This window comes from Chenopodium quinoa, unplaced genomic scaffold, assembly GCF_001683475.1.
Source record: "Chenopodium quinoa cultivar QQ74 unplaced genomic scaffold, ASM168347v1, whole genome shotgun sequence".
Classification (NCBI taxonomy): domain Eukaryota; kingdom Viridiplantae; phylum Streptophyta; class Magnoliopsida; order Caryophyllales; family Amaranthaceae; genus Chenopodium; species Chenopodium quinoa.
The window spans coordinates 596,487-611,991 of NW_018743217.1; the positions used below are offsets into that span (position 1 = coordinate 596,487).

The 15,505-nt window shown below is 32.5% G+C and overlaps 1 protein-coding gene across 3 annotated transcripts; it reads left to right on the forward strand.

Annotated features, from left to right (window-relative positions):
• Positions 1-11,484: 11,484 nt before the first annotated feature.
• Positions 11,485-15,028, forward strand: LOC110734695. Of its 3 annotated transcripts, XR_002513873.1 has the most exons (6): positions 11,485-12,092; positions 12,204-12,503; positions 12,592-12,997; positions 13,979-14,249; positions 14,326-14,649; positions 14,756-15,028. XR_002513873.1 is itself a non-coding variant. In XM_021914836.1 (4 exons), exons 1-4 carry the CDS (start codon positions 11,811-11,813, stop codon positions 14,761-14,763), a joined length of 768 nt encoding a protein of 255 aa, XP_021770528.1. In that variant the 5' UTR covers positions 11,485-11,810; the 3' UTR covers positions 14,764-15,028. The 3 variants fall into 3 exon arrangements, 1 of the variants encoding a protein (XP_021770528.1); XR_002513874.1 differs by lacking the exons at positions 13,979-14,249; positions 14,326-14,649; XM_021914836.1 differs by lacking the exons at positions 13,979-14,249; positions 14,326-14,649 and having other exon boundaries at positions 12,592-12,769.
• The last annotated feature ends 477 nt before the right edge of the window (positions 15,029-15,505 follow it).

Below are 15,505 nucleotides of genomic sequence, written 5' to 3' on the forward strand. Positions count from 1 at the left end.
AAAGATTACAAGTACAAATTCCCTTTAAACATGCATAAAAGGTGTGATAAAACAATAACAATAAACAATCAACTTGCAACATAATAATCATTATCACAATTATAAAAATAATCATGTTAAAGCATAATAATAGCAAGATCCTAGGCATGATACTAATAAGATTAATAACAAACCCTAGCATGTCACTAAACATCAAAGATCAAAGTTTTAAAGATAACATGGTACTAACATGCTATTAAAAAATACAAGGAAGCATCACAGAAATCATAATTGATTTAAGGAACTTATTCTTTACCCTAAACATGATACTAAGAAAAGCATCCTAATATGACACTAGGAATCAAAATAACAACCTAAACATGATTTCTATATCAAAATATCGATTAAACAATTAAAGCACTTACTTGGATGCTTTGTACCTCTTTCTAATAACAAAATACACATGTTAGTAACTTAAAGGAAAATAATAAAATCAAAACAATTAAATTAAATAATTGAAATAAAGATTTGGGACCAAACCCTCAGAATTATCAAACCTTTCACGTCTAGAGAGAAGGCAACTTCGAATTTGGCTGGGTGTGTCTAGACACTACTACACTAGGAATCAAAATAACAACCTAAACATGATTTCTATATCAAAATATCGATTAAACAATTAAAGCACTTACTTGGATGCTTTGTACCTCTTTCTAATAACAAAATACACATGTTAGTAACTTAAAGGAAAATAATAAAATCAAAACAATTAAATTAAATAATTGAAATAAAGATTTGGGACCAAACCCTCAGAATTATCAAACCTTTCACGTCTAGAGAGAAGGCAACTTCGAATTTGGCTGGGTGTGTCTAGACACTACTACAAAAAAGCCTTTAGAGAATGGTTAGAACAGGCTTTATAAATCGCTTTAGAACTGTTCTTCTGCTAACCGATGAGTAAAGTATATGGATCGCCTTAAAGAGGCATTCTATATGTTGAAGAATAGAGTACGACTCTTTATCATAACCGCTCTCTTTTCCCTTCTTGAAATTAGAAAAAATGAAGGAAAAGATAGCGGTTACAGTACTTAACCGTTCTATATTATCCTTACAAATAAAACTGTTACCTAAGATAACAGTTCTATAATCCTTTTTTTTGAAAAAAAAAACAAACAAAATTGCTAGCTTATACATCGTCCTGTTGTATTCCTGTATTTCCAACTGTATTTTATTTGTATATCTTTGTTTTTGAATATTTTACTATGAAATTACACTAATGAAAAAAAAAATTATTTTTCATTTATATAATATCCAGCAAAAAAATTATGCATTTCTTATGTATAAATCCCTGTATAATATGAAATATAAAATACGGAGTATATTAATTAAAAGTACTACCAAATTCAAACGTTTAAATTAAATTGAAAGTCTTCCAAATTCAAAGGTTTCATTGCTACTAACTTGTTTGTTGTGATGTATCTGGAATTGGTAATACAATTAAAAGCAAAACAAAAGCCAAGAAAACAAAATGCACATGCAAACTAAGATATATGCTCCTAGCAAAATAATTTCATTACTTTGTAATATATACAATACTATACTTAACAAAATTCTTGACCTAACATAATATAATCTTATGCTTGAGTAACCTCAGAAAATTTTACTTCGTATAGCAAGGGCTGAATTTTTGGGCTTCGCTTTATTTATAGAACTTTGCAGACTGTATTCTCTAAAAACCGAAATTTGCATTATTCTTCATTGGATGATCGAGATTTAAACCCGAGTTCTGTGAGCTGCCAATAATTTATAAGCCGGGTAATCCAACAATAAAATTAGCAATCACAGCATCACTAACAAACAATAAAATTCATGTACCACACAATTAAACAGAAAACTCAATTAAACAAGTGACAACAACACAAAATCATGAAATTGTATATGATTATTTAAAAAGGAAGATAAGAAAGGGAAACTCAAAAAAAAAAAAAAAAAAAAAAAAAAAAATGGAGGAGAGAGGCCCGTCAATTAAGAGCACGAAAACACTTCAATGGAGAACTTGAAAATCGTTTCAATGGAAAACTAGCGCGGAGAAGGTGACGACGAAGGCAGTAATTTCTGAGCTCTCCAATGAAGGTACCACCACCCACAACCACCACCTCTGCGGCTCTACCGACAACGCCGACACCACTATCACCGCTGACGTAATAAGTTATCAAGATTTAAGCATATCTACCGTAATTAGCCATAAAATCCTTGACAAATACATGAAGATATCATATAAATGAGTAATTTCTACAATTAGATTGTAGAATACCAACCAAATTAAGTTGATAGTTCGAGAAATTGATACTAGAGGAGATTAGAATCAATACAACTTTTCGATCTATCTTATAAATTAGGATTGAATTTTTTGTTGCTAAAATGAAATGAAAAGAGTATGTATATGAAAGTTGAGCAATACAACTAGAGGAAGAAAGAGGAGGCAGGTTGAACAAGAAAGAAGTAGGGTTAGGTTTGCGAAAGTAACAAAGTAACTGCCTAATTTTTAAAAAGAAAAGAAGGATAAACTATGGGTGGGCAGGCTTTTCGAAATTCACTCAAAAAATACTTGGCGGTTAGTATAAGTGCACTTTTTACTTTTTTATTAACTTAATAAAAAAATTAATTTTTCTGTGTTAATAAGAATAGAGAATAATTACGAACCTCACCGTTCCATATTTATTACTTTACACAATGCCTAATACAGGTAACCGTTCTATATAGTTGCAGAGAACGCTTGTCCTACCCAACCGTTCTATATGTTGCGTTTCATTTTCTAGTTTTTGTTGTAGTGAGATCTTGTGAATGCTGAATTTTGTAAAAAGTTGGTTTGGAAAGAGAGGGGGAAACTCAAGAAATTCTTGATGAGAGTTGGTGATTAAAAACGGAGGTCTAAGGACGTATTTATAATGAAATAGTCCGGAATTAATAAAAAAAATCAGAGTTCGAAAAGGAATAAAACACGCCTCTGTCGCCAACAACAGCTCATGTCGCCGAGCAACAGGGTCTGTCGCTAGGCAACAACCTGTCGTTTGGCACTACAGAAGGGTTTTCCACGCGTTTTCTATTTTTTGATAAAATCAAAGTCGTAAAAGTCCGTACAAAGGGTAAAATCGTAATTTTACATAAAACACTTCTTTTATTCCAAATAAAACTCATAAAACTTAATTATAAATCCTAATCTAGAATTCAAAAGAACCTTCTAGAAGATTCTATAAAACTATAAGCAATCCTAATTGCATTAGGAATGATAATTCATATTAGGCCCTCCTCTAGATCATTGGGCCGCATATAAAGATCAAACCCGGCCCAGTTTAGTAATTTGGCCATAACTTCCTCATTAGTCATCGGAATTGGGCTTATAATATATCGTTGGAAAGCTCTTTTTGAGCCCAATCCAACTATACTATTGTTGGACCCTTTTTATGGACCAAACTAAATTGGATTGGTTATTTCCATAAAATAGAGTAAGTTTTCAAAACTGAAAGAGAGATTTTTAATAAAAACTAACTGCAACATTAGAATTTCCACACTTTCACTTCGTTTGATTATGATTCTACGCGAAAGGTATTCATCACCGGGTTTTGTTTTGGGGAGACACAAATGGGTTTCTACAATGCCCCAAGGTTTTTAGATCATAAATGAAGTATTTCCAAAATTATTAAATAAATAAATTGGACCTATAATCAAACATAAAACTCTTTAAATTAATAAAACATCATAAATAATTCATTTCAACTTATTTAAACATTTTAAGAAATACTTATACGTATAAAAATACTGGATATTATAGTCTACCCTCCTTAAAAGAAGTTTTGTCCTGAAACTTGGGTAATGAAATTCAAACTTTTCCTTACTTTATATAATATTGTTGTACTCTTTTGAAATACTTTTACCTTTATTGTCTCTTTGAAATCAAAATTACTTGAATTAACCGTTAAGAATGTGCAATAAGCACAAAATAACTGAAAATATAGGAAAAAGCGCGAAATTCTACCGCATTCTTCCCCCCTTAAAGAAAACGAGTTACGTCACCGTAACTCAACATACCTTAATCAACTCGGGATATTTCTTTTTCATCTCATCCTCAGATTCCCAAATTGCTGCCTCATACTCTTTTTTTTATTATTATTTTTTTATTTTTTTAACCATAGCACTTTAACAATCTTATATAACTTAAGTATTGCGTGTACTCCGCTTTTTATTGTCAAGGATCTTGACAGGTCTCTCCTCATAAGTTAAGCTTTGATCTAACTCAATATTTTCAGGTTCTAGCACATAAGACTTAGCAAGGATATACCTTCTTAACTGAGAAACATTAAATACATCATGTACTTTACTTAGCTCTAACCTATAAGCTACTTTTCCTATACTTTGCAATATTCATATGGACCAATATACTTAGGGCTAATATTTCCTTTCTTTCTAAATCTCATGACACCTTTCAATTGTGACACCTTCAACAATACCTTGTCACTAACCTCAAACTCTTCCTCTTTGTGCTTGAAATCCGCTTAACTCTTTTGGCGATCTTGCGCCGCTTGAATTTTTGCTTAAATCACCATTACTTATTTAGTTGTATCTTCGATCATTTGAGGCCCTAAGATTATTGTTTTACTTATACCATTCCAACAAATTTGGATGCGACACTTTCTTTAATATAGTGCCTCAAATGGAGCCATGCCAATTTGTTGTGAAATTTTATGTTAGGGTGAGAATCATTAGATCAAAAGGAGAGGAAAATCGCAAAGCTAATATGAGCTCCAATGTTTGAATTTTTTGAGTTTTGGTGTGAAATTTTATTGTTGATTTCTTAAATTATGCTTATCTATGATGTTCTTGACAATTGTATGGAGTTCTGTGAGGTATGGTTTGAATTTTATGGAGTTTTGGTGTGAATTTTTTTTATTATTGATTAATTAGTGGACACCGTCGATTGTAAATGCAAATATAATTACTCTTCATGCTTTTTAAATAACATACATGCAGAATAAACGAAACTGCCACAATTGCAAAAATAGTCCATTTATATTACAGTTCCAAATTGAGATAATTATATGTGTAGGTACTTGGTATTTGAGTTACTAATGCATCCACATCAAATTTTTTGAGCATAATGAAATGTGTTGATGATCAACAATAATCTGAAGAACATACATCTATATAGCCAAATTTAATTTGTAACAACTATTTTTAATTTTTTTTACTAAATGGATTTTTGGATAATTTGCAGTACAAATATGTTCATACCTTAAATGCAAAGTCCCTAAACTATTAACTTATTTAGTTTGTCAAACATTTTTTTCATGTAATTATAAGAACTTTTTTAGAGAAATTCCTAAACTATTGATGACTACGTAAACAAAGTCCCTAAACTATGGCTAAGTATACATTACAGGCGACTATTTGGCCAAATTAAATATAATACTTCTTATTGGATAAGGGACCAAATTGCCTCACTCAATAGTTGAGGGACTAAAATACTATTAATATGGTAGTTTACGAACCATATTTGATCTCAACTCCGTCTTTTCCTCTTGTTCTACCCTAAGTAAAACCTTCTTCAATTCTTTCGGGTAATTTGACTGTTTCCTAAACCTAACTTCCATCAATATCACCTTTCGATTTCGTTTCAACTTCTTTTTTTAATCAACTACCAAACCCGTCTTATCGAAAATTCTACTATGATCCACTTTATTTGGACCATCACTATACTGAATTATTATTGGCCGATTATTTATTTATTTTTTTACCTTGGTCAAACCTTATTTTTAGTTATTTCTTTTTTAATTATTTTTTTTTTATTTTCCAAAATTTAATTACTAAATTTACGAAAATCATTTTAATTACATTTTCGAAATTTAATTATTAAAATCAGATTTTAATAAATAAAAAAATGATTAAATTAAAAAAATCAAATAAAAAAATTGTCATCAATGTTCGTTCTTCATAGTTAATCAATGTTCTTCAAGTTTTTTCATTCATGGATGAGATTAAACACAAAAACATGACCTATGTCCATTAAATTCACTCGCGCATCGAAAGCGAATAACAATATTGACCGATTTAAAAAGCAAATGCGAAATTTTAAGATATCAAAAAGTTGTAGTCGTTGCGAATTTAGGCAGCGATTTAAATCCCTAAATAATAGGTTTGGATTGTACTAAATCAGTCAACGTTTGCAAAAATGGTGATTTTATGTAATCGGGGTTTGTCATGAACGTCTGAAAAAGAAATTGCATCATATTTTTTTTAGAAACCTTGTTTGATCCAAAAAAAGAGAAATCGAAATTGAAATCTTGTTTGTGTAAAATGTTTTACCCAAATAAAGGATAGGACATTACCTGTTATGAAAATTGTAATTATTAAAAACATATGACATTAAGTTCTTTTGGACATTACCAATTACTGATTTATAATTCATTAATATCTTGTTATCTTCTTAATTCGGTAATCTACGTTCTTCAAGATAATCTAATAAGAAAATGTATTATTTTTCTTTGCAACGCTGTTTGATCCTAAAAAAACAAAAAAAAAAAAAAAAGGAGACCAAATTACAAATCATATTTGTGTTTAAGGAATCTACCCACATACGGATTGGACATTACCTATTATATACATTTTAAATATTAAACGACTATGACCATACGTTATGTTAGAAATAAACAATTATTTTAAAGTACTTTTACGACTTTTTCAAAATATTTGTAGCTAAACATGTACAAAAATTAAAATGAATCTATTTTAATAATTATATATAAAAAAAATATAATGGAATCAATATCTTTTAGGATATCTTTTAACATTAGAAATATTATTTAAAAAATATTTCAATCACAAATTATAATAAGGATAGTTTCCTAATTTCTTATCTTATTATTATTGTATAGAAGATTTTAAAATCAGTATAATTTTCAAATTTCAAAAGATTATATTCTAATATAATCTAAATATTAGGATATATATCTTACTGATTTTGTGGACATATATTAGAATTTTGTAAAATTATTGATTTTTATCACGCCTAGAATTATGGTAATATATATTTTTAATAATGCAATAAGCATGGAATGTTTGATAAACAATCGTGTAAAATGAATTTAAAAAGAGGATAAAATTTAGCAAATGGAATGTTAATAAATCTTAGGATAATAGCTAATTTACTTTCCCTCAAATTTTAGATTTTACTGAGATTTTGTTATTTCTTCACGCAATTTGGCATGCACTGTTTTCCATTCTGAGCATCTGTTATATACCTCTTTCATCTTAAGGAATTGAAGTTAACAATTAGCATTGTTTGTTAAGTAGAACATCTGCCAGCATGCACTATTTTGCACTAAATAAAGCTTATTCAGAGCTAAATTCAGAACTGATTTCAAAGCTGAAATTCTGAACCGATTTCAGAGCTGAAATTCTGAACTAATTTCAGAGCTGAAATTCTGAACTGATTTCAGAGCTGAAATTCTGAACTGATTTCAGAGTTGAAATTCAGAACTGAGAATCAGAACTAAAATTATTAGAGTTGAAATTCAAAGCTGAAAATGAATAAACACACCAATTTTATTCGGTTATTCTAATTGGTTGTATTGATTTTACCAAATTATAATTCTAAAGAGAGAATGAATTAGTGGTAGCCTGGTAGGCATATATGAAGTGTGCTTGCATTTTAATCATACTTATGAGTTTGACTGTTTTTTTATTGTATTTTATATTGTGTGAGTTGACTGATAATCTATGGTTGTTATTCTATTGTAATTGTCTTTGTTTGTTTCTAATGTACTTGTTCTAATAGTTATATGCTTGCTTTTTCTATAATTTGTAGTAAGAAATGAATCGTGATTGGATGCATGTTGAAAATCGAACTCAACCCGAGTTCTTGAACGAGATTGAGGAATTTTGTAGAACTGCTATTGAACACCAGAGGACTACTAAAGGAGAAACAATCTTTTTCCCTTGTCATGATTGCAACAATGTGAAGAAGTGGAAGGAAATTAGTGTGGTTGAAAACCATTTATTTCGCCGTGGGTTCATGGCAAATTATACCATTTGGTATCAGCACGGTGAGAAAATAATTCCTACAACTAGTAGGTCATCAGATAATGACGCCGATATGGAGAATAGAGAACAACATGATGATAATGAAAGGAATACCGATGAAAATTTCGAGGAGGATCGCATTCCTGAGATGATGGATGGTTTGAGTGATCATGTGAATGAAGAATCTCGTATGTTTGAAAATGTGTCAAAGGCCGCCGAGACACCTTTATATCCTGGATGTCCAAAGTACTCTAAGCTTTCAGGGGTTTTAACATTATTTAACTTGAAAGCGAAGAACGGTTGGACCGATACAAGTTTCAACTCGTTGTTGGAAGCTTTATCAGACATGCTTCCTGAAGGGAATGACATTCCTAAGTCTACCTACTATGCAAAGAAGCTATTGTGTCCCTTAGGTCTTGAGTACACGAATATCGATGCATGTCCTAATGATTTTGTACTTTTTTGAAATGAGTATGAAAACCTTGATGCTTGCCCAAAGTGCGGTGCTGATCGCTACAAGCGCGAGGGTTCAAACCCCAATCGCAAGAAGTGGCCACCAGCTAAGGTGTTATGGTATCTGCCTATAATACCATGGTTTAAACAACTTTTTTCTATCAAGAAGGATGCAAAAAACTTGGTGTGGCATGCACAAGAGAGGAAGAAAGATGCGTACATTAGGCATGCCGCTGATTCGAAGCAATGGAATCATATTGATGATACATTTCCTGAGTTTGGTAAAGAGGCTAGGAACCTGAGACGTGCATTAAGTACCGACGGGATGAATCCTTACGGTACCCTTAGCTCTCAACACAACACATGGCCGGTGCTTTTGTCGCTTTATAACTTGCCTCCTTGGCTATGCATGAAACGTAAGTACATCATGTTGTCGCTTCTAATATCGGGTCCCAAACAACCCGGTAATGACATAGATGTCTACTTGGAGCCTCTCTTGGAGGATTTGAGACTGTTAGGGATAAAGGTGTTTCAATGTTCGATGCCCATACAAGTACAAATTTTACTTTGCGTGCCATAATTTTTTGCACTGTAAGTGATTTCCCGTCTTATGGGAACTTGTCTGGGTACAAAGTCAGAGGGAAAAAACCATGCCCCATTTGTGAGGACAAAATGGAACCAACACACCTCAAGAATTTTGGAAAGGATGTTTATATGCATACTAGACAAAAGCTGAATTCGTAAGAAGCAATGGAACCAAGCCCCATTCGTCAAGATCACCCTTATTGTAAGAAAAAAGCTGAATTCAATGGGTTCGTGGTTGCGTGAGCCACTTAGTGGTATAAAGTTGTGGGAGAGAATCAAAGATGTTGAGAAAATTTTCGGGAAAGTTGGTAAACCTACCTCTATTACAGGTCTTTGGGAAAAGGTGTCTACATTTTGGACTCTTCCTTATTGGAAACACTTGTATGTTAGACATTGTCTTGATGTTATGCATATTGAAAAAAATGTATGCGATTCAATCATCGGGACATTATTAAATATACTTAACAAGACAAAGGATACTAAAGATGTCCGGAAAGACATGAAGCTTGCAAATATTCGACCAAAGTTATGGCCCGTGGAAAATGACGAAACAAAAAAGACATTTTTGCCTCGAGCTTGCTACACATTGTCTAGAGAGGAGAAAAAAATATTTTGTGAGTGTTTGTACGGCATCAAAGTACCTATAGGGTATTCGTCGAACATTAAGCGTCTAGTTTCAATGGCCGATAAGAGATTAATTGGTATGAAATCCCATGATTGACATGTCATGATGCAAGTGATGTTGCCTATTGCACTTCGAGGTCTTTTTCCAAAACATGCTAGGCACAATATTGTTAAAATTTGCCTATTTTTTAATGCCATATGTAACAAGGTGATTGATCCAGATAAACTTGATGAAATGCAAACTGATGTTGTAGAAACATTATGCAAATTTGAGATGTATTTTCCTCCTTCATTTTTTTGACATAATGTTTCATTTGGTTATCCATCTAGTACGAGAAATCAAGGAATATGGTCCGGTTTTTTTTAAATGGATGTACCCTTATGAGAGACACATGGGAACTTTGAAAGAAAAGGCGACCAACAAAGCACATCCAGAAGGTAGTATTGTTCGAGGTACCGTTGCAGAGGAGGCTAGTAACTTTTGTTCTGTGTTCTTAACTAAGGCTAAAGAAATCGGAGTTCCAACATCTCGTCATGAAGGCCGACTTCAAGGGCAAGGGACGATCGGTCGTCAGTTTGTGAAGCCTCCATCAGATAGAATCCAGAAAGCTCATCGTTATGTTCTTCAAAACCTTTCAGAAGTCCATCCTTATATAGAAACTCATCTCAATTATTTAAAAAGAATGAATCCAAGAATAGGTACATAAGCTTTGATGCAAAAACATAATCATTCTTTTGTTGAATGGTTTTAAAACCAATTGAAGTGTGAGTTGGGGCAACCGAATAGTAATGTATCTGATACGATCAAATGGATTTCACGGGGTCCTCAATTGTTTGTGAACACTTATGAAGGCTATGACATCAATGGGTATTGTTTCTACACTAGTCGCCAAGATGATAAGAGTGTACATCAAAATAGTGGTGTTATGGTTGTCGCATCTTCTACGGAATACTCAAGATCTAAGGATGCTAGGCCTATTAATGCAACACAATCATATTATGGGGTCATTCAAGAGATATGGGAGCTGAATTATGTTGATTTTGTAGTTCCTATTTTCCGATGCAGGTGGGCTGACAACCGGCGAGGCAAAAAGATAGATGAACTATTTGGTTTTACTTTAGTGGATTCAAGTCGATTTTTTGATGGGGAGGAGCCCTTTGATTTAGCTTCACAAGAAAAATAAATTTTCTATATAAGGGATAACATTGATCATAACTGGCAGGTTGTTGTTCAAGGCAAGAGAAGAATTGTTGGTGTCGAAAATGTTGTCGATGAGGAAGAGTATGACCTATTTGATGATACAACGCCTCTATCTATTGGGGTTCAACCCCTAAGAGAGGGGGAAGACATTGTCGCTGATGAAGAGTATGCCCATGAGGAGGGAGAATATGTTGATACCTAGGCTTCATTTTTTATCAATCTGTAGTTCTTTTTAATTCTTCGATTAATTTGTAATTATAATGCTAGACAATAATGTTAGATGACTATAAAACCTCCAGTTTCACTTGGATTTTAGTCTTTTGAGCTTTGACAGATTAAATGGAATTTTACATAGTTCTTATATATGCGGCACAAGCTTGAATGTTTTTATTGGTATTATAACTTCAGGAATTGAAAAATAATGTCTCTGCAGGTTGCTTTTATTATTTATATTTGCTTGCTTTGTTACTTACTTGTAGATAGAAACCTTTTATAATCTGTAAAAAATATAGCTCTGTTCATGTCATATTTAATTCTATCAGTTTCTGTCTTTTGTTTTATGTAGGCACTTCTAGATCAAGGAGCATAAATATGGTCATTCAACAAAGTCAAGAGCAAACTTCCTCAAGCCAAGATGTTTCTTTGCAAGCCACATCATCTAAGAAGAGGAGTAGGGGGCCATCAAAGGCAATACAATCAAGTAAGCCTATGGTGCTTGAATTTAATGATTTTGACTTGCCTACTGGTGAATGGGAACCCGCTTATGGAAAACAAATTGGTGCATGTGCTAAGAGATTAGACATCACTGTGAATGAGTATGCAAAAATAGATAAAGTGGATCAGGAAAATATATGGGAGGAGACAAAGGTATAAACTATTCACTTACTAGTTAGTCATGTTGCTATTCAAAATATTAGTTAACTTTTTTTTTAATCCACAGCAAATGTTCCACATTGAGGATCCAAGTGGAGAAAGGCAAAAAAGGTTTCATAGTGTTGTGGCTTCGCGATTCAGCTGTCACAAGTCGAATTTAAGGGCACGATTCATCACTTTTAAAAACCCATACCCGACCATTTCTCCTAAAGCAAATATGAAGCCATGGGAAGTGTATGAAGGTTACTTTACAGAGGAGAAATGGAACAGATTCGAAATATATAGTAAATCAGCAAAATTCAAGGTAACTACATATTCACATGCACTGTCAATTAATCAAACAAAAACTGATTGTGAAGAATATGATAATGTTTAACTCTCTTTTCTTTTCTTTTTTTTAAAAAAAAAAAAACAGGAAAAGAGTGAAAAAGGGAAGGAAAATGCAAAGCTAAAAAAATGTCGCCATCACTTGGGTCGAAACAGTTTTCAAAGAGCTCGGATAATTTGGAATAAGCTAAAGAGACTTGAAAATAGATTTCCTGCTCTGGCAGAATCTTCAACTGCTGGTAACACTTCCCAGAGCAGTACATCAACTGGTTCTATTTTTTATCGTCGAGCTCTTGAGTGGGTTTTAGCTCATGAAAAGCGGTTGCCAGATGGAACATGGGGCATCGACCCAAAAGATACGGAGACTTTTCTAATTGCCAATATAGTTGTATGTCATATTTATCAAAACAAAGAAATCTACTGACATTACAGATTTCTGGTCATCTAATTAACTTTTTCTATGTTTTGTCAAACAGGAAGAGAACTTGCAAAAACAAGTAAAGGAATCTGAGGAAGGAGAGTGTAAACAATCAGAGCAAGGCGTTGATGCCCTTACTTTGGCATTTGGGAAAAAGGACCATCATGGATTTGTGAAAGGACTTGGTGGATGTGGGATTGGTGTCGGCTATAGAAAAGCATTTGGCCCGGTAAAAGGTAAAAACATGTCTAAAAGTGGTTGCTCATTACAAGAACTAGATGAATTTAAAGAGAACTTAACTCAGGAATTTGAAGAAAAATTAAAGGAAGGCATTGCAGCAGCTGTAAACTTATCTTTATGCTTTCATACCACACATGACTGTTAATGATTTGCAAGTAAATGATGCTCAACCTTCCCCATCTTCCTCAACCAATCCAACGGAGCTAAGTCCTCGCTTGTTAGAGGTAAACCTTCATTTGACTGAGATTGAACTCTTAATTATTATCACATGAGATGAATGCAGAATTGATAATCAAAATGAATTCAAAGTCTAAATTCATAACTGAATGCAGAATTGATAATCAAAACGGAATTCAAAGCCGAATTTCAGAACTGAATTCAGAGCTAAATATCATAATTGAATTCAGAGCCAACTTTCAAAACTAAATTCAGAACTGAAAATCAGACCTGAATTCAGAGCTGAAAATCAGACCTGAATTCAGAACTGAAAATCAGAATTGAATTCAGTACTGAAAATCAGAACGTAATTCAGAGCTGACTTTTAGAACTGAATTCAGAACTCAGTTAGGATGGATAGTTTGTTCAGCGTTGTTTAGTCTTCTTAATTTTAGGTTTGTGGATTGGTTGGTATTGCTTGTAGAATTTGCTGTTGGAGTGGTATTGTTTAGTCTTCTTAATTTTAGGTTTGTGGAGTTATATGCTGTGAATCCTGGTATAGACTCACCCCTCAACTCAAGCAATGAAACAGTGACACTCATTTTTGTCTTGTTGTTGTTGTCATATGGCTGCTATGTCCTGTATCGCTGATTTGTGTGCTGATTTGTGCCTTCGCATTTCAAAAACATGGTGTTTTTGTCTAGGGTTTTAGGAAAGGGGTTTTAAGGTGCAGCCCCTTTTAGAAGGCCATGATAGTTTATAGTGTACGTGACATTTAGTCTATTAAACGTAATTATAATCTGGAAGCCTTATTATGTCCCTTGACACACATATTTATTAAACATGTAGACATATAGTACTAATCGGTCTTATTGCTTATATAAAAATGCTTCTATTCTATGAAAAGGAAAATATCATTCATAAATTTTTATTAATCTTATTTTTTGACATCAGTACTTTAAAATATAAACACTGTATTCAGCACTTGAATATTAGTTGTTAACTGTAGATTAATGCTTTCATGTCTTACAACATGATCAATTATGTAGGTCCCAACTAAATGTCGTCTTGCTTTAGTTGATTGAGTTCAGTGGGAACTCAGTGATTGTGGCCCATGGAACAGCAGAACCTTATCCTAGTGGAGTGATTCATAATAAGAAAATGAACCATGACATCTATAGAGTTAGTGTTGACCATGTTTAAAGTGATTATTCTCACCTAAATCTCCCAGAAGAGACTGATGACGGTATCACCAAGTTGGGTGAGGCGAAAGGTTATTTTTTGGGGTGGCCGGCAGATTTAGTCTTCTTTACTGATGAGGTAATTCATTGATATTTTATGTAATGATCTAAGATATTTGTAACTAAATTATATTAATATTTATCTTTTCTTGAAGGTTATGACTTTGGAAAAAAAAGACGGATAATGTATTGGTGCAAACCAAAGAGAAAGTTGATAGTTGCGGACCTATCAACTCAGAGCATTCAACTATTAAAGGCAAAGGCATAACTATTCTAGAAAATATTGTAGACTGGTGAACAGTATTCTATGTTGTATTATTGCATGACTTCAGGAAGTGGAGATTATGATACTACGACAATTCCATTGAAGGCTCCATGTTTTATCAAAAGGAAGACACACAAATTTATGTTACTAGTGATGATGTCTCTGAATTACGAGGAGCATGGGCTAATATTTCATTAATCCATGTCTACATATTGTAAATACTAACATTCATTTAAGTTATTTGAATTTGTTTTACTATGAAATATATTTTATTAGATCCATATATTATACTAATTATTTATTTTTTCTGTAAAATGCAGGTACTTAATTGAAGAGCATATCTCATTATTTCAGAAGACTAAAATCAAATTCTTGTGCCCCCAAAAAATTTCTGCAGCTGAAATCAAGAAAGATTTCCTTGAAATCCAAATGTATTTGAAAAATGCTTTTCTTACTGAATTAAGGAAAAAGGATGCACAATGCAAATTCATTTTGGCTCCATATATGGAAGCGTATGTACTACTGATCCTTGAAATATTTACTTTTTCATAATTTTATTATTTTAATTATGTGAATAATACAAACAAGTTTATTAAAATGTAGGAATCATTTGGTACTCTATGTGATTGATTTGTGTATGAGTCTTGTGTATGAGTTTGATTATGTTATTCAATCACCTCCGAACGCTCGAAACTTAGAGTTGTCCAAAGTAATGAAGATGGTAGTACGCAACATTCCTTGTACTACGTATTCATATGCATGTGATTAAAATTTATTTTTCATTCGTTTAATCTAATGATTTTTATGATATTTTTTTTAGACCTTACAATGTATACAGGTCACACCTTAAAGGAAATGCTTTCAAAACGAGTAAGCCATAATTACTACACATAAGAATGGAGGTAAGCGTATAATTTTTGTTTTTTCATTCTATTAGTAATGAAAGTATTATTTAATATATTAAATAATTGTACTATGTTCATTTGAATTAGTGTGCTCAATAATGTGGTGGTACCGAATGTGCTTATTATGTGATGAGATATATGTATGAGATAGTATCTTTCCATAGC